Below are 17,048 nucleotides of genomic sequence, written 5' to 3'. Positions count from 1 at the left end.
ATTTCGTTTTTGCACTTTCTACATTTTTGGTCAGGTTTTCAAAAATGAAAAAAATAAAACAAGACTCTTCATTTGTCACCAGTTGGAATTTAAAAAAAAAAACCATACGAACAACTTTGATCCAACAGATCCAACAAGGAAAGACTTGATGTGATTTTCATGGCTGACTTGCCCCTGTCAGCCTGAACCGGCCTTTGAGGAAGCGACAGCAGGTAAAATGTTAAAATGTTCTCAGGTTGGGGGGTTTTTCTCTTCACTTCCCTTCATCTCACTAACCTTGAGGACATTTGGTATTTGAGTATATCAGTATCATTACACACTCTCTCCCTCTCTCTCCCTGTCCCTCCTGCTGCTCTGCTCTGGCCTGACATTCAGGCAGATGGGGGAGAGCTAAGCTCCAGCTGAGCAGCTCCAGATCCCAGCCTCCCTCTCTCCCTCTCTCCCTCTCTCCCTCCCCCTGCGTCACATCCACACTCAGGAAAAGAGTCGATTTTATGCAAAACATGCTCGGAGGCTGAGGCAGGAGAGTCATCAGCAGCCTTTGTAGAATGATGTCGTTATGATGGACAAAGTCTTTTGTGGTAAAATGTTAAAACATTTTTGGCCACTTGGGGTCAGAACTGCACAAAGTTTCACATATAAAGGTGAATTGTACATTTTATACAGTAAACTTGTAGCGAGCTATTCCCAGTTTAAACTTCCAAAAAAGACCTTAAACAGGAGTCAAGTTGTGACCATCTCTGGTTTGGTCTTAACCAACACAACTGATAAAAACAACAAAAACAACAACAAAAAGAAGTTTATCCGTGCTGCTGGAATGAATAATGATAAAGTAGATCTGTGTATCAATAAAGCTGTGGTTCATAAAAGGTAAATAATGAGATGACAATGTGTTAAAGCTGCACAGAGCTGGAGTAAGAAGAACAGGCGATCAGTCTCACATTGAGTTAAATATGTAAAAACGGTCCAGTCTTAAAACTTTCAATTTAAGCCGCAAAGCAACAGCATTATACATTTTTAAATATTGCATTTTAAAACAGTGTGGAAGCTGTTATTCTATTCTTGGATGCATTTCGTGGTCCAATTCAAAAAAAGTTTTTCCAACATATAAACAGTTTTCATTACTGTCCTCAGGTCAGATCTGATTTTTTTTCATGAGTGGACGATAATTTTCAGCCCAAATTCAACAGAGGGCATCATGAACTAAAGGAGGTGAAGATGCTTTTTGATTTTTCAGGATGAGAACATTATTTAACTTTAGACATTAATTATACCTCCAGGTTTTGCAGCATCCCTAAACATGACGTTAAACTTTTGAAGTCTGCTACGTCAGAGACAGAATCTCACATCGAGCTGCTGAAACAACTTCTGAACTCCTGCTGCAGCTGAACGCTCTCATGGACCAGGCCGAGTTGAGGAAATCAAATCACATACGAAAAAGAGAGAGAGAGATGCAACCTGCATTGATTGAACAGTATCCATAGCAACAGGCATCATTATCAGGTGCCTATGTATACAGAAGTAGGTCGCTCACATCCTGGTGTTATACTTTTTCATATCTGCGATTTAAGCCAAAAAAAAAAAAAAAAACCCTAATGGAGTCGTTGTTGCTGTGAGAACCGGAGAGAGGGAAAAAGAGGAGAGGAGGAAGAAACGAATGAATGTGCAGCAGATAATGGGCCAAAGAAAGAGAAGGAGGGAGGAAGAACAGATTTAAAGCACCTCCTCTCTGCCTCTCCACAACTCCTTCACCTCTCCCTCCCCCATATGAGTTCCTTCCTCTCTCTCTTTACATCTCTTCTTCCTCCTCCTCCTCCTCTTCGACTGGAGCCTGGAGACATTTTACATTTACATCACATTACACAGTCTGAGATGATGAGAGCGCCGTGTACCCGTCAGTCTTGATACAGTGCTGATCCTGCCTGCAGGTGAGGAGGAGACACACACACACACACCTGTCAGCCCAATTTCGCATAGAACAGATGCACAAACACACACACACACACACACAAACATACTCTCTCTTTTTGCTCTCTGTGCTGCACTCAACTTGCGAACACATGGACACTGGAGCGAGAACATGCAGGTTTTAACCACTGAGGATGATGGGAAATGAGTCTGTGGGTCTTCATGTCCAAGCTCCGCTCTTCAAGTTACGCCTCCGATGAACCGTGCTTGCCTTTTATTCCTCCACTGTCTCTGGCACTTCTCTTTAACACTGTCCATTACAAAAAAAAAAAAAGGTTTTGCAGTGCAACTTTAAAGATCGTCCTTCCTCCTCCTCCTCCTCCTCCTCCTCCTCCTCAGTGTCCGTGAGCAGAGAGCCGACAGATCTGTGGCTGCTGCTTCCTTCACTTCGCTTCATTTCCAGTGCGACACACATTAACACTGGTAAAAGGTCAGATTATTCTGTGAAGTCGAGAACAGAAACGACCTAAACACTGTTCATGTATCAGAGCTTTTTCCACGTCCACAGGTTTCACTGTCCACACTGAAACCTCACGACTGCTGTACAAATATATAAATGTTTTCTATTGCACATGTTGCAGCTGCTCGAGCCGGCACCTTTTTTTTTTACACTTATTTTTGCTAAGCAACTCTCTGCCATGTTTACACACTTTACACATTTTGGAGAGAACATGGCTGGCGTTGCAGGGAGATGTTTAAAAACAGTTAGTTAGTGCAGAAGAAGAAGAAGAAAGCCAGTGATCCCTCACTTGTTTTTTCTCTTTTCCTGTGATTTTGTAAATCTCAACACACTGATTCACACAGTTGTAGGAAATTTGGAGATTCCAGTTGTTAGATCGAAGCAGTGCACTCACAGATTTTGGCCATTTTAGTGCTCACACAGTAGCATTGCATAATTATAGATTATTCAGTGGCTTTGATTTCTGTTTGAAAACTGATTCTGACACTGAAAATCAGGATGATTGATGGTCGTCATGCTGGCGTTAGCTTTGAGACGCAGGTGCAGCTTCGTCACAAACCTGCTGCTTTAAGCTCCGTGAAGACATCGCTGGTGAAAGCCTCGTCCTACTGTACACACACACACATACACACGTCTTCCTGTTTCTCTTCAGTAGGGTGGGTAACAGCCCGGTGGTCCCGCCCCCATGGGCACGATGGCGAGGTAGTTGGAGGGCACGTAGCCTCTCTGCCCCGTCGTCACCTCCACCAGGCTCCACTCGGGGTTCCCTCGTTTGTCGTGGCGCTCCAGGACCCGGATCGGCTCCCCAGCCCGGATAGAGACCTCGTGGTTTCCTCTGGCTGTGAAGTCGTAGGCCGCCAATACCTGCAAGAGACGACAACAGAGTTAAAGGGATAGTTCAACATTTTGGCAAATTGGCCCATTGCCATAATCCCTATAGTTTAGTTTAGAGTAGGTTCGTTACCTTTGTTTGTCGGTGCAAGATATTTTTAGAACGGCGGAGCAGAGCGGCGAGCTGCTCAGAGCTACGCTACGAAGGCTCATGGGATTTCTTGGTTTCCTTCATCAAACTCATCAAATACACAATCCAACAACTCCAAAACTCTCTGGTGGACAAGCTGTGACCTGCACATTCACCACGCTATGAGATAATAACGGAACGTTATGAGACAGAGTTGTTTTAGAGGTAAATGCAGAGACTGCTTGCTGAAAAAATGTCCCTGAAGGCAATGTATTAACCAATGTGTATAACAATGAAAGCTTATGGGGCGGTGCGTGGCGCAGTGGGTAAAGCGGCTGCCCCATGTAGAGGCTACAGTCCTCATTCGAATCCCGCGCCGGGCAGACCTTTCCTGCATGTCATTCCCCCTCTCTCTGCCTTCCCCTTTCCTGTCTATATCACTATGTACTATCAAATTATATATATACAGTATATATATATATATATAAAAAAATAACAATGAAAGCTTACTGCTTTAAACTTCATATTTTTGACTAAAACGATGTCAGACCACCAACAAGATGATTTTATGATAAATTAATTTGGATATTAGCAAGCCAGTCATACACTTGGCATGCTAACAAGGTGGGAGATAAATTAATGTGTAAATTAATCAAACTGATGTGATATTATGTTGGTCTTTGAATTTTTGTTGTACAACTTTATAGTTCAGTGAAAGCAGCGATTCAACATTAATCAAACTAATGATTTGTGCTGTGTATACCACCAAATTTTAATAAAAATGGAAACTAGTTGCTTTAAACTTCACCTGTGACACCAGGCCACTAATGATATGATTTTATGATGTTTTTAAAGTTGGCCTAATTGGCGTGGTGGTAACACCTAGCATGCTGTATTAGCTCATTTTCAAAGTGCAAAAAATTCACAAAACAGGACTTCAAGAAATGGGTCAGCAGCAGAGAACACACACACACACACGTACAAGTGTAAACGCACACAGACACTAACACGACCACAAATCATTGTAATATTCCCTGTAAAGGTTAAGCCCACTAGTTATGTCTTGACAAATCCCATCTCATCGTCTCTCTCTCTCCGGCTCCATAATGAGGCCGGTGTTGGTATGACAGAGTGCTCCTGCAGCGCTAATAGCCGAGTTTAGCCGGCTGCTCAGTGTCATTATCAAACCCTTCACCTCAGCTCACCTCTCAGCTACGACACTTACCAATTAGCATTTAATTAGCATTTTTTCAGGGCCAGAGACAGGGAGGAGAGAACATTAAAATAAATGTAAAAAAAAAAAAAGCCCTGTGAAGTGACCATGACTGTCAGTGGCTGCAGAGTGATTCATGTTACAGGAGCCAGGTGGGGACCGGCTGCCGCCAGCGGAGGCTAATCAGCTCCTCTTTGTGATAGCATGTGATGGGTGGACTGTCTGTGGATCTGAAGAGAAGCCAGACTTTAATTTATTAATGCTAATATTGTTTTTCAGGACGTCTGCCAGCAGCGATGATGCAGCTGTTCTGAAGACAGCAGGGCTACGGACACAAACAGGAGGAAATTAGAGCAATCTACATTTTATTACCTACAGAGGTGAAAATGATTGTCTGCTTAAAAGCCAGAGAGCTTCTCCGAAACTAAAAGTGCACCAGAGACAAAAGCGTAAATAACTCGTACAGGACTGGAAAATGAAGCAAAACACCCAGGTGCTAAAAAAGAAAAGAAAAGAATGACCACTAGACCACTTCGCAGCAGAAATAAACATGTTTACAGCCTGGTGCAGAAGCAGTTTTGGTCTCACCAGCTAATTTTCTCCCGTTTATATAACTCAACCTGTTTACATTTCATTAAGGCATAAAATTGTGCATAATTGAGGTGAGTTGCTACACAACCACTACAAACATATTTTGCTCAGGTTCTTGCATTAACAGGCATGTTTTCACATTTTAACAAAAGTTAACGTTGTAATTTTGTCTTAAAGGGATAGTTCAACATTTCGGCAAATTGGACCATTGCCATAATCCCTATAGTCATAGCAGTAGGTTTGTTACCTTTAATTGTTGGTGCAAGCTGTTTTCAGAACGACGGAGCAGAACAGAACGTTACGAGACTGAGTTGTTTTAGAGGTAAATTCAGAGACTGCTTCCTTAAAAACTGTCCCTGAAGGAAACAAATTTACCTCTAAAACAACTCTGTCTCGTAACGTTCTGTTATCATCTCATAGCGTGGTGAATGTGCAGGTCACAACTTGTCCACCAGAGCGTTTTGGAGTTGTTGGATTGTGTATTTGATGAGTTTGATGAAGGAAACCAAGAAATCCTATTAGCCTCCGTAGCGTAGCTCTGAGCAGCTCGCCGCTCTGCTCGGCCATTCTAAAAATAGCTTGCACCGACAAATTAAAGGTAACGAACCTACTGCTATGACTATAGCGATTATGGCAATGGGCCAATTTGCCAAAATGTTGAACTATCCCTTTAAAAACAAATCTTGTTTATTGTTACTGCACATGATTTGATTAATTATCTAATTAGAAACCCTGGTTAAAGAGCCAAGAGTCTGCTCCAGGAGGGAAAAACCTCTTTTAAAGAATCATAATGACATTTTGTAACAAAGTTCAGGATGAAGGTGCTTAGAAAAATTATAAAATATCATTGTTAATTAAATATTCATGTGCCCATCCCAGCTCAGATGAGATGAGAGAAGAAGAGGCTGTAAAAAAAAATCACAGGGAAAGTTGCAGTCAAAAGACAAATATGGCACTTAAATGTTACAGCTGCATCTCCTTGTCTCTAAAGGTTGACAGGCGTAAATCATTTTTCATTTTGCTTCGCCACCACAAACAAAAAGAAACGATCCTGTCAATCTTCTGATAACCTCAATTTACTGCTGTGGACAATATGAGTGGTTTTTTGGGGGCGGGGGGGTGAAAGAAGAGAAGAACAGGAAGTAAAAAATATGTTTTTTAAATTAAATGCTACAGTGAGGACACGGCCTGATGGTGTGTGTGTGTGTGGGTGTGTGTGTTTTGTATATGAGCAGACTCAGGGTCACGAGGCATGGATGTGGAGAGGCGGGGGGGTGAGAAACCGCCTCTATAAAAAGGTCACTGGAGCAATCACTCACTTTAACAGGCAATGTGGATACACACATGCATGCACACACACACACACACACACACACATATATAACACACACTCCAAATGCGATATCACTTCTCCTCCACTCACCTAAATCTCATGTGCACATCCACATAAACCATCGCAAATTTACAAGCTACGACACCACCTCTCACACGCCCATGTGTTGCCCATGTAAATCAGTCATTGACACACACACGCGCACAAACACACGCGCTCTATCTCAGCCTCCAGCAGCATAAATTAACTCTCAACCTTTCACACAGTAACCCAGTTACAAGGTTAAACAGATAATTATGGACCTTCCCATTTATAACACACATACACACACACACACACACTTCACTTCCAGATGTTGACACACATATGAATGCACTTGCATGTAGCTCGATACACACTCTCTTGTGCACATGTTAACATCGACAGACACACACACACACAGTTACAGTAACAGATCAGTCAACTCTACACACGCAGAGTAATTAGGGATGATTTTTGATTAGCGCCAGCCCCGACTGATCGTTATCACAACGACAAACATCTGCAGTGCAAACATGATCAGTATCAGCTGATCTCATTCATAAATTATCGGTATCAACAAATAAACGTGATCAGGGCATCCATACTTTTAATAATCAATAAAACAGATGACGTGTATCTGAGCCTGACTCAGATCTTTTAAGGTTAAAGGGATAGTTCACCCAAAATTGAAATTTCACTCATTATCTACTCACCCTCATGTCGACTAATGCTGCGTTCACATGGAGTCCGGTAAACGGCAGACGGTAAACGGCAAATGCCGCTGGACGGAACGGTAAAAACAAACAAACTGTCGGACGGCACGGCACAACGGCAATACGCGTCACCGTGTTGCTATGGCAACGTCAACATACTCGTACTCACATGTCAAGTTCAGTTGAGTTTACCGTCGCGGCAGATGGCAAAAGTTAAAATATTTGAACTCGGGACGGCATTGCCGTTTGCGGCGACGGTATTTTTTTGCCGTGCTCCCCCAATTTTGCCGTCGTTCTCTCGTCCACTAACATGGAGTCCGGCATGCCATCTGCCGTTTACTGGACTCCATGTGAACGCAGCATAAGAAGGGTTGGGAGAAGTTTCAGAGTCCTCCATGCCTTCTCGGAGTTACAGCGGGGCTCCGTGACGGTTGCAAATGGAGCTCACTTTTCTTCATCCAAAAAGACACACTAAAAACCATCCAAATACCTCCATAGTGCTCGTCTGTAATGTCCCTCTTGTATTGAAGCCTCGACATGAGAAATTGTTCTGAAAAAAATTAAATAAGTCTATATTTTAAGCTTGTTTGTAGCAGAAGCTCCCAGTGTCTCAGTTCACTGCTCTGGGCTTCAATACAAGAGGGACATTACAGACGAGCAGTATGGAGGTATTTGGATGTTTTTTGGTGTGTCTTTTTGGGCGAAGAAAAGTGAGCCCCGTTCGCAACCGTCATATGGACATGCAGTGCTGCAGGGAGCCCCGCTGTAACTCCGAGAAGGCACAGATGACTCTGAAACTTCTCCCAACCCTTAGTCGACATGAGAGTGAGTAGATAATGAGTGAAATTTGAATTTTGGGTGAACTATCCCTTTAACGTTTCTACACAGGTGCTCCAGCCTGTGAGGAGTGGGCAGAGCCGGTGTTGTTGTTGGTCGCTCACCTGGAAGCAGGGCTGGCTCATGACCGTCAGCGTTCGGCTCTCGGGGGTGTACGAGTGTCTCCTGACCCCCGCCACGCCTTCCGGCAGCGTCAGGTGCGGCGAAGGAGGCGGGTCCTCGGCCGGCTGATGGTAACGAATCAGCTTCGAGGACTGAACGTAACCTCTTCTTCCTGCAGGTTAGAGATGAGCCAGAGTTCGGTATTTTTCTTTTGTATACACATATTTATGTTTCATAAACAATGTTTGCTTTTTTCAAATTCATAATTTACTTAGGAATCATTTAGTAATACAATTTAACAAATTCAAAGACTTGTTAACAGTCAGTCAAATATTCTGTGTAGAGAAACTTGTGATCTGCTGGAATACATGTGGACTGTCACCATGTTATAGTATTTTCTAGACATATTTTGAATATATGTCATTGTTGATCTGTTGCTCTACCTGTCCATTTGTTCTTTTGTTTTTCCTTCCATAGCTTTGTTTTTATTGCTTTTATTTGCTTTTTTTGCTTTTTTGATATAAAACTCAATGGAATTTAAATTGTAAAAACGACTGTCAGTCTCATAGGTAACATATCAAGACTGAATGACAATAGCAGACATTTTCAGAAATCACTATAGTACCGTTTTTTTTTGTTTTTTTTTAACACCAATTCCATATTCATTACATGCATCACATGAAAAACACCGTCATCTATGAGCCACTGCCCTAATTGATTCCACCAGAGTCTCATAGTAATGACGCTAATCGGCCACAAGATGGCAGACATGAGCTGCGTTCAAGAAAAGCTGCACTGGCATCAGCAACATCACCCTCTGTTTATCTTACAGTTTTTCTCCATTGGTTTGGCTCATTTTTCGAAACAGAAATTACATTCTCAAAACAACATGGACAAACCTCCAAACAACTTGGCAATTGTTCACAACAGAATTGTATTTCTCATTCATTTCATCAAATTGCAGATGTCTTCGTACATCTTTGCAAATGATTAAGTACAGAGGACCCTGCAGTTAGCACACTTTCCAAATGAATCTTGTTGATCTAAACTGAGTCATCACATGCACAATAGTCTGTTCTATTGTCAAAATCAAGAAGATAATGCCATGAATACCATTTATTTACAGCAATGTAGGCTACATATAATTTTCAGTTTTCGTTTATGTGTTTATATTACAGTATATCATGCTGTATACATTTTCTTTTTACTCTGATGTATGGAAGTTAGTTTATGTGTGAATAAAAATGGCTACCTATCCCTGGCAATGCAATGTGTGATGTCAAACCATGGAGGCTTCTGTTACTGTAAAATCTTTTTTTTATATATACACAATTGTATTCTGTTAGCTAGACAAAAAAACTAATACAGTAACTATTGTCAATGAAGGACTGGGTTAAGACTGAGAGGTGGACATGAGGGATGTTTCAATGCTCCTCTGCCTTAGTGACAGGACATCTAAACATTTTGACTTGCAGTGACACAACGCCAAAGGGACGATACATTTTGGGGGCACTGACTATTTGTATGAGAAAGGAATTTAGTTTTGACACATGAGTGAACTGTTTTGGGAGAGATATGCACTTTTGCAAGTGAGCTATGGTGTTGTGCTGAACTGTAACACTGTTTTGCCAAATGATCTTAGAGTTTTTAGAATGTAATTTCTATTTCGAAAAATGAGCCAAAAGAAAAACTGTAATAACTGGAGGCCTCTTTGTTCCCCACACTAACTTTCCTCCTCCTATGTAAATGTACATAATGAGTCATTGCTCCTGATCACTCTGTAAATGCATTTCCATGTTTTATTTAGCATTTTCCCATTAGGCTGTGTTAGTTAAAGTTGCTCTAAAACCAGAAATGCAACTTGTGTTTGTTCGTTCTGAGCCGCAGCAGGAAACCTCTGTGGCCGTCTGCACTGTGTGAACCTTTGTGTGCAACACTTGGTTGAGTTGGTGCTGCAGTGTTTTACCTCCTGCATCGACCAGCCATCTGCGCTTGTCGCCCCGGGTGTCGGCCTCGCTGATGATGGCCACCAGCTCCCCCTTGGCCAGGCTCAGGTCCAGGTCCCGGCTGCCCACCACCGCACCCATCACCTGGTAGATCTTCCCGGAGCCGTGCTTATCCGTCAGCTGCTTGAGACGGCGCTGAGAGGACGGGCTGAGAGGCTGGCGAGGCAAAAGGAGAGAGACATGGAGAAATGAAATTGATTTTATTGACTAGACATGAGAAAAACTAACTGATCTGAGCAGTTTTCAATAGGAAATGGTCAATGTAGAAACACAGAAGTAAGAAATTCAACATGACCAAACAGTGGGAATTTAAAAAATAGCCAACATACTAGACTTTATAAGGTATACTGACCTACCTCACAAACTTGTGAGGTCAATTTCTATTGATGAACTAAACTAATTGGGCCATTTCATTTCCTTTTCCTTTCTAAAAAATAGATTTGAAGTCAGAAATCTTGATTTACATTATTCAAACTAAAGAGGATTATGTTACTGACCAATCAGAGTCAGCATTTTGAGAAGTCAAAATCTTCCCCCACAAAATACAATGAAGCTCCGTAATAAGATGACTGGTGTATTCATTTATCATTCATGTCATATTTTTGTGATATTCTGTTCTTAACCTGTCGATGAACTCTGCACCTTCGAGCATTAAGGAGTTAATCTGATGTTGATACGCAAATCAGTGCAGCAGGTGTTCCAACCCTGTGAGGAGGAGCCTGTGTGGTTTATTTACAGTGAATCAGCTGGGTGCAGGGCTTGTTCCACTTTATTTCTACTCAGAAACTGAAATTATAAGGTCGCTTCTACTGAGTTTCACAGTAAAAAATAAGAAAATGGCGCTTCAGCTTCTCGGTTCTGCAGGTTAACATTGTTTAAATTCAAAAACATTATGTTGCTGACCGGTCAGAGTTCAGTATTTTAACAATGTAAACCTTTACATTTTTACCATACAGGCTAGACTCATCTGAAGACAAAATATTTCTGATGTTTCTCATGACTTTATGTGACACACAGTCATTGAATAAAAGTTGCAGAACAAGACAAACGTCATTCAGAAACTTGCTTATTCATAGTTACACATAAAAGACTGTGATGACTTGGCACACGGTCACCTGCTGCTGGTTTGTTTTTATAAACTGAAACAAAAACCTGTCATGATGGCACTCCCTGCTCAGTCACTAGGTCACTGATGGGAGTCGCCGGGCAGGTTTGAGGAATGTGATGAACTATGAAAGGTCAAGGAGCGGGAAATAAAAGGCAGCACTGACGCACACTGTTTATCCAAATTCATTCAAGCAAAAACTTATAGACACAGACAAATCTGGAGGCAACTTCAGGACTGTTTCTATTTTTAGTCTATTGTCATATTGTAAGTTTTTATCATTCATCTGGTTATGTCATGAGAAGGTTTTGTCCTGGTCAAGGCTCAGTGACAACTTTGTTCCCAGTCTGTTGATCACCAATGTTATCTATCTTGGTTGCACAAAACACCTCAAGTTTTCTACATAAATACGACAGGTAAAGTTTAATCTCTTAAACAAAATCTCTAAATACGTTTCCTTCGTTAGGAAAAAGTGCATGTTGTTGGTCGACAATCTAACACAACGGCACCATTTCAACTCCTACCTGGACCACAGGTGTGTTGAGTGTGTCCTCCACACTTCGACACAGCGTCTCCAGCCTCCTCGCTCCTTCCAACACTGCCGACTCCGCCCATTCCCAGAATGCACCAGGGCTGACAGAGCTGTGGGGCAGCTGGAAAAAGACAGGGATGAAACCAAATAAAAAACAAAGCCTGAAAAGCCTATTCGACCTTTTACAAGTCATGAATGTTTCCACCACCTGCTGTGCGAAGCTCTGGAAAAGCTGCTCCATGTCCGAGGAGAGGTCTCTGTGCAGACAGCTGAACGTCCCCAACATGCTCCACATCATCTGCAGCGCTAAACCGTTAAACCTGGGGAGCTCATTCAGGAGCAAAGTGTTGATTGTCCTGAGAGGAGGAGGAGGAGGAGGAGGATGAAGAAGAAGGAGCAGAAGAAAATGGATGTTTACATGTGAACTGAAGCTGGTTGATGACAACTTAAAAAAAGGCTTAAAAGATGTTCAACCCTCTCATTAGATGTCCTCTACAAGCTCAAAGTCCAGAGGCTGTAATTGTGTAGCTGGTGGTGACTCAGAGGAGGAGGCAGTAAATATAGAGCGTGGTCTCCACACAGACTATGACTGAGTTGGACTCAGTGGAAGCTGGACTTGTTTAGACTGTGTGTTGTGTGTCCATAATAGTGTAAATGTTGTGAAGGCGTAGTCAATTCTGACTTCTTCTTTTTTTTTTAAGTTGCTTTGGTAAATGTAGAAAGTTCACTCATTTTGTGGCTGATTGGATTTAGTTTTAACTTAAAGGTTGAATATGTAGAATATTTATTAAAAGCTATATTTTTCAAAAATAATACATCTAGGGGGCGTTTAGAGGGGTACAGAATGAAAGTATTGCTTTTCCATAAAAAATTTTTTTTTAGTCTGAATTATTATTTTTAATTTTTTTGACGGGCTCGACAATGACTTTCTGTCAACGTTCTGTTTACATTCGTACCTGCACGTAGCCGACATGTGGCTCAGTTCTCCGCTGTTTTCCTGCCTCCTCCCGGTCCTATGCGTTTGTTTCCAACCAAGCCTTTTTAATAATCAATCGGTGGATCAATGGATTATCATATACTTGTTAGGATGGGTGTATTTGTGTAGTCTTATCTGTCATAAACACGTTTATCGTCGCGGACTTTCGGTGCCACCGAGCTCCTTTTTTCTTTTTTTTTTCCAACTTGAGGAGAGCAGTGACAGCGGAGGCTCTGAGCAGCAGCAGAGAGCCTCCACTGTCCCTGTAACAAGCTACAAGTCATTTATTCTGCTGTTAATGACGGTCAAAATGAAACATAAGGTAAATATCCTGCTTAGCTCTCCTCCTCTGCTGTCCTCTGATCAGAGCGGAGACCCTAGCAACGGCCCGTTTTGCCTAGCAACGGTCTGGCAATCGACTGCTGGAATTCTTTTTCTGTTGTTGTTCTTGTAATTCTACATAGTCAACCTTTAAGACTAAATTAAAAATCATTTATTAATCATTTCAACAGCTCATTAGACTGGATCCCACTCTAATGAACAGCTTCATAAAAGTGGTAAAAAGTTCAAATTAAAACAACTTTTACTTCAAAATTAGACAAATGAACAGAACAGCAGCATCACAATGATGTCAACACTAGAAGTGCACATCACTCATCGATACCAGTAACAAGTCTCTGGGTAATAACCACAATGTCTTCATAATGATGAGACAAAAGTAGTTCCTGAAATGTACTTCTTATCTAAGTGTGTGTGCTGTACTTTCACAGGCGAGCACTATAAAAAAAATAACAGTTTCTTTAGAGGACAATGTTGAGTGTCCAGGGTCAGGAGATCACAAACCATGTTTCCATCCACACGTTTTTATTCGCATTAAGCAATATTCACTTAATGTCTTATGGAAACAGTAAAATTTGTCATGAATATCAATAAAAAGTTAATACGGTCGATCTCATTGGATCTTCTCTTGATCGATACAAAGTTTATGCGACAAAATGCTGGTGGAAACTTCAGTTCTTTGCCAAATAAATGTGAGTTGCGATCATATTTTACGTCAATTCCGCTACGTTTTCCCAGCTGTTCAAAGACACGGCGGGAGTAAACAAACAAAGATGCAGTAGTAGCTACATGCGGACAGACTGGCTTCATGTGAACTGTCACAATCTCCCAGAACAGTTTGAAGCGCTGCCGGTGTCTATAGTATTTAACATGCGCTGCATCTGCATCTGCAACTGCATCAAAGCGGTGTTTAGATGACAGACATGTTGCATTATAAGCACCAGCAACAGCCTATTTACCAACTTAACTTGGCTGGTGAAATGAATGGAAACGGCTTAAATTGCAAGAAAACGATTCGATTAAGCAATATGATTGCAAAACAGCACATTCAATTCGATTCGATTTAAAGGTCTTAGATGGAAAGGCACTTGAACCGGTGTTATTCGCATTCATATTTTTATCGATCTTCAGATAATTCGATCAACAAGCGGATGGAAACATGGTTACAGAGTAAAGTTCACATTCTGGGTAAAGACTCACTCCCTCTGAGGTTTGACCCCTGTGACCCCTCCATCATGTGACCCCTCCAGAGTTCAGACTGTGATCTAATAAAACCATCTCTGTGTCTGTCTACCTGTACGTGTTGGCCACGGCCTGTTCCTCGTAGCTCAGGTTGGATTTGGCTTCTATCAGTTCGTAGTCGAGCAGCTTGTCCAGCCTCTTCCTGATCAGGTTCCTCGGGCCCACCAGGAGGTCACGCAGCGCACACAGAGGCTTGTGGATCAGCGTCCGCATCCTCTTCTCCTGGAGGCATCAGAACAACGTTAGAAAAGTGTTGTCCTGCTCCTTCTTTTTTATACATTACAGTCAAAATAGGTAAACATAGATGTTCTCTGGTCACATATGGTGGTTTTAAACATCAGCTCAGCTTCAGGCTTGATGCTTTTAAACAGGGGTGGGACAAAGTGATCGTTTTGCCATCTAATATTCCTCCACACTGCTTGTCCACTGCAATCCAAAGGTCCTGAAGGGATATAGTCCAGAGTTTACTAGAAACGATGTCATTTAGGACATTTTTACAGCCTAAACAGTCCTGTATTGAATTTGTCTGGTGTGTGCTCTCACATCCACGCAAAGCACGCGGACGTGACCGGACTTGCCTCAATGAGTCGTTTCAGGTACTGTAAACTCTGGACTATATCCCTTCAGGACACTTGGATTGCAGTGGATGAGCAGTGTGGAAGAATATTTCAAGGTTTTTGTTTAGTTTTATGGACCTGTTTGTGTCGGGCACAATGGACGCCTGCGTCGCCTGAACGCGAGCGTGCCCCAGGCAAATTCGATACAGGACTGTTTAGGCTGTAAAAATGTCCTGAATTACGTCGTTTCCAGTAAACTCTGGACTACATCCCTTCAGGACTCTTGGATTACAGTGCAAGAGCAGGGTGGAGGAATATTAAATGGTTTTTGTTTAGTTTTATGGACGTTTTTGTGTCGGGCCCTGTTACTCTCATATAAAGTTTTCGTTGGACTACGAACCGGCCTCCCGGGTCTCCAGATGCACTTTGAGGAATAAAAAACTACTCTGGAGTATTCATCAGCATGAGGGTGAGGCACTAATGACTGAATTTAATTTTTTGGTGAACTATTCCTTTAATGTTGTCAGATGCTTCAAACAGGTTGAGGGGGGAAAAAGTGTCCTTTGCTGGGAATGAGTGAGTGTCATTAGTGTTAGCTGATAAGGGAAGTGAAGGGAAATATACCGACTCATCATTCAAGGTCGCAATTCTGCTTTTTAGTGACACGTTATGTATTGTCCAGCATCAGGACAGGAAGACAGGACTGCATGTACAGTTGTTTTGTTAATGTCTGCCAGATGATGTAGGACAGACTCACAAATGTGGGAAGAATCCACTGTCGAAGCGCTGTGGTGATTTCCTTGTAGCAGATAGGAGCCTTCTCTCCGTCCATGTCGAAGTCAAACTCCTCTGTTTTGCAGGCCAGGAACCCCTGAAACACCAACGAAGATGAAACAGCCCTCAAACTCTGCTCAGATGTCTAAAACACTAGTCAACATATCTAAATGAGACGTTGTTAAAGGGATAGCTCAACATTTTGGCAAATTGGCCCATTGCCATAATCCCTATAGTCATAGCTATATAAGCTATTTTTAGAACGGCCGAGCAGAGCGGCGAGCTGCTCAGAGTTTTTCAGCAAGCAGTCTCTGTATTTACCTCTAAAACAACTCTGTCTGGTAACGTTCTGTTATTATCTCATAGCGTGGTGAATGTGCAGGTCACAACTTGTCCACCAGAGCGTTTTGGAGTTGTTGGATTGTGTATTTGATGATTTTGATGAGGGAAACCAAGAAATCCCATGAGCCTACGTAGCATAGCTCTGAGCAGCTCGCGGCTCTGCTCCGCCGTTCTAAAAATAGCTTGCACCGACAAATAAAGGTAACGAACCTACTGCTATGACTATAGGGATTATGGCAATGGGCCAATTTGCCAAAATGTTGAACTATCCCTTTACAACATGTTGCTTTGTGAATATACTGTACAAGAAAACTAAATACTCCAAGGACGTGGAAAACTGGGTGTGCCTGGAAAAAATAACTGACCTACTATTAGTAAGAAATCATCAAGAAGAAGAAGTAGAGGGACACAGTGCTGGTTCCTGTTAGTTGGGAGGAAAAGAGGGAAACTGTTTCCACGGAGGATAAGTTTAGAGTGGAAAGATACATAAAAACTCATGAGTTTAACCTCAGGGACCAGAGGAGGGTTTGAGTTTACACAGTGACTCATCCACACACATGCTCAAGAATATATGTTCAGTTCTGTTTCACTTCTCCATTCGTCATATAGAAAAAGGAATATTGTTTTTGGTTTTTAACACATCAGCAACAGCTTAACTATCGGTAAATGTATTTTTTATCCATGCGTTGACGTCTGCTGCTCACCTGTAGGTGGTGCAGGTACGTCTCCACGTTCTCAAGCAGCTCCAGGATCCCGTGCTCCAGGACGTAGAAGAAACCCTCCAGGGCGTCAAACTCCTCGTCCACCAGCTGCAACAGAAGCACAAGGAATTTATCCTGTATGATAAACACTAAAACTGTAAAGTTTTAAGTTTCATTTCAGAAAACAAATCCATAATCCTCATTTCTTTACTTGTTTTGGTCACATGAGCCAGAAAAACTCAGGAGATAAATGCTTCAAACATGTCACAGTAAAA

At 42.0% G+C, this 17,048-nt stretch overlaps 1 protein-coding gene across 2 annotated transcripts in view; it reads right to left on the bottom strand.

The window, feature by feature from the left end:
• Positions 1–1,851: 1,851 nt before the first annotated feature.
• Positions 1,852–17,048, bottom strand: part of arhgef37 (Rho guanine nucleotide exchange factor (GEF) 37) — a 30,968-nt gene continuing 15,771 nt past the window's right edge. Inside the window, exons 10-17 of one of the 2 annotated variants that reach the window (XM_085789249.1) lie at positions 16,777–16,881; positions 15,714–15,827; positions 14,452–14,621; positions 12,051–12,198; positions 11,835–11,963; positions 10,166–10,361; positions 8,202–8,371; positions 1,852–3,292 (exon numbers count right to left, since the gene is read on the bottom strand). In XM_085789249.1, coding sequence (XP_085645375.1) covers positions 3,077–3,292; positions 8,202–8,371; positions 10,166–10,361; positions 11,835–11,963; positions 12,051–12,198; positions 14,452–14,621; positions 15,714–15,827; positions 16,777–16,881 — 1,248 coding nt within the window. In that variant the 3' untranslated portion in view covers positions 1,852–3,076. The remainder of the gene's footprint in view (positions 3,293–8,201; positions 8,372–10,165; positions 10,362–11,834; positions 11,964–12,050; positions 12,199–14,451; positions 14,622–15,713; positions 15,828–16,776; positions 16,882–17,048) is intronic. The other variant, XM_085789248.1, reaches the window with a different exon arrangement.

Source organism: Trachurus japonicus, chromosome 10 (genome assembly GCF_045865225.1).
Source record: "Trachurus japonicus isolate A0001 chromosome 10, Traja_1.0".
Classification (NCBI taxonomy): domain Eukaryota; kingdom Metazoa; phylum Chordata; class Actinopteri; order Carangiformes; family Carangidae; genus Trachurus; species Trachurus japonicus.
Note: the sequence above shows the minus strand (reverse complement) of the source record. Positions and strands in the feature narration are given on the sequence as shown.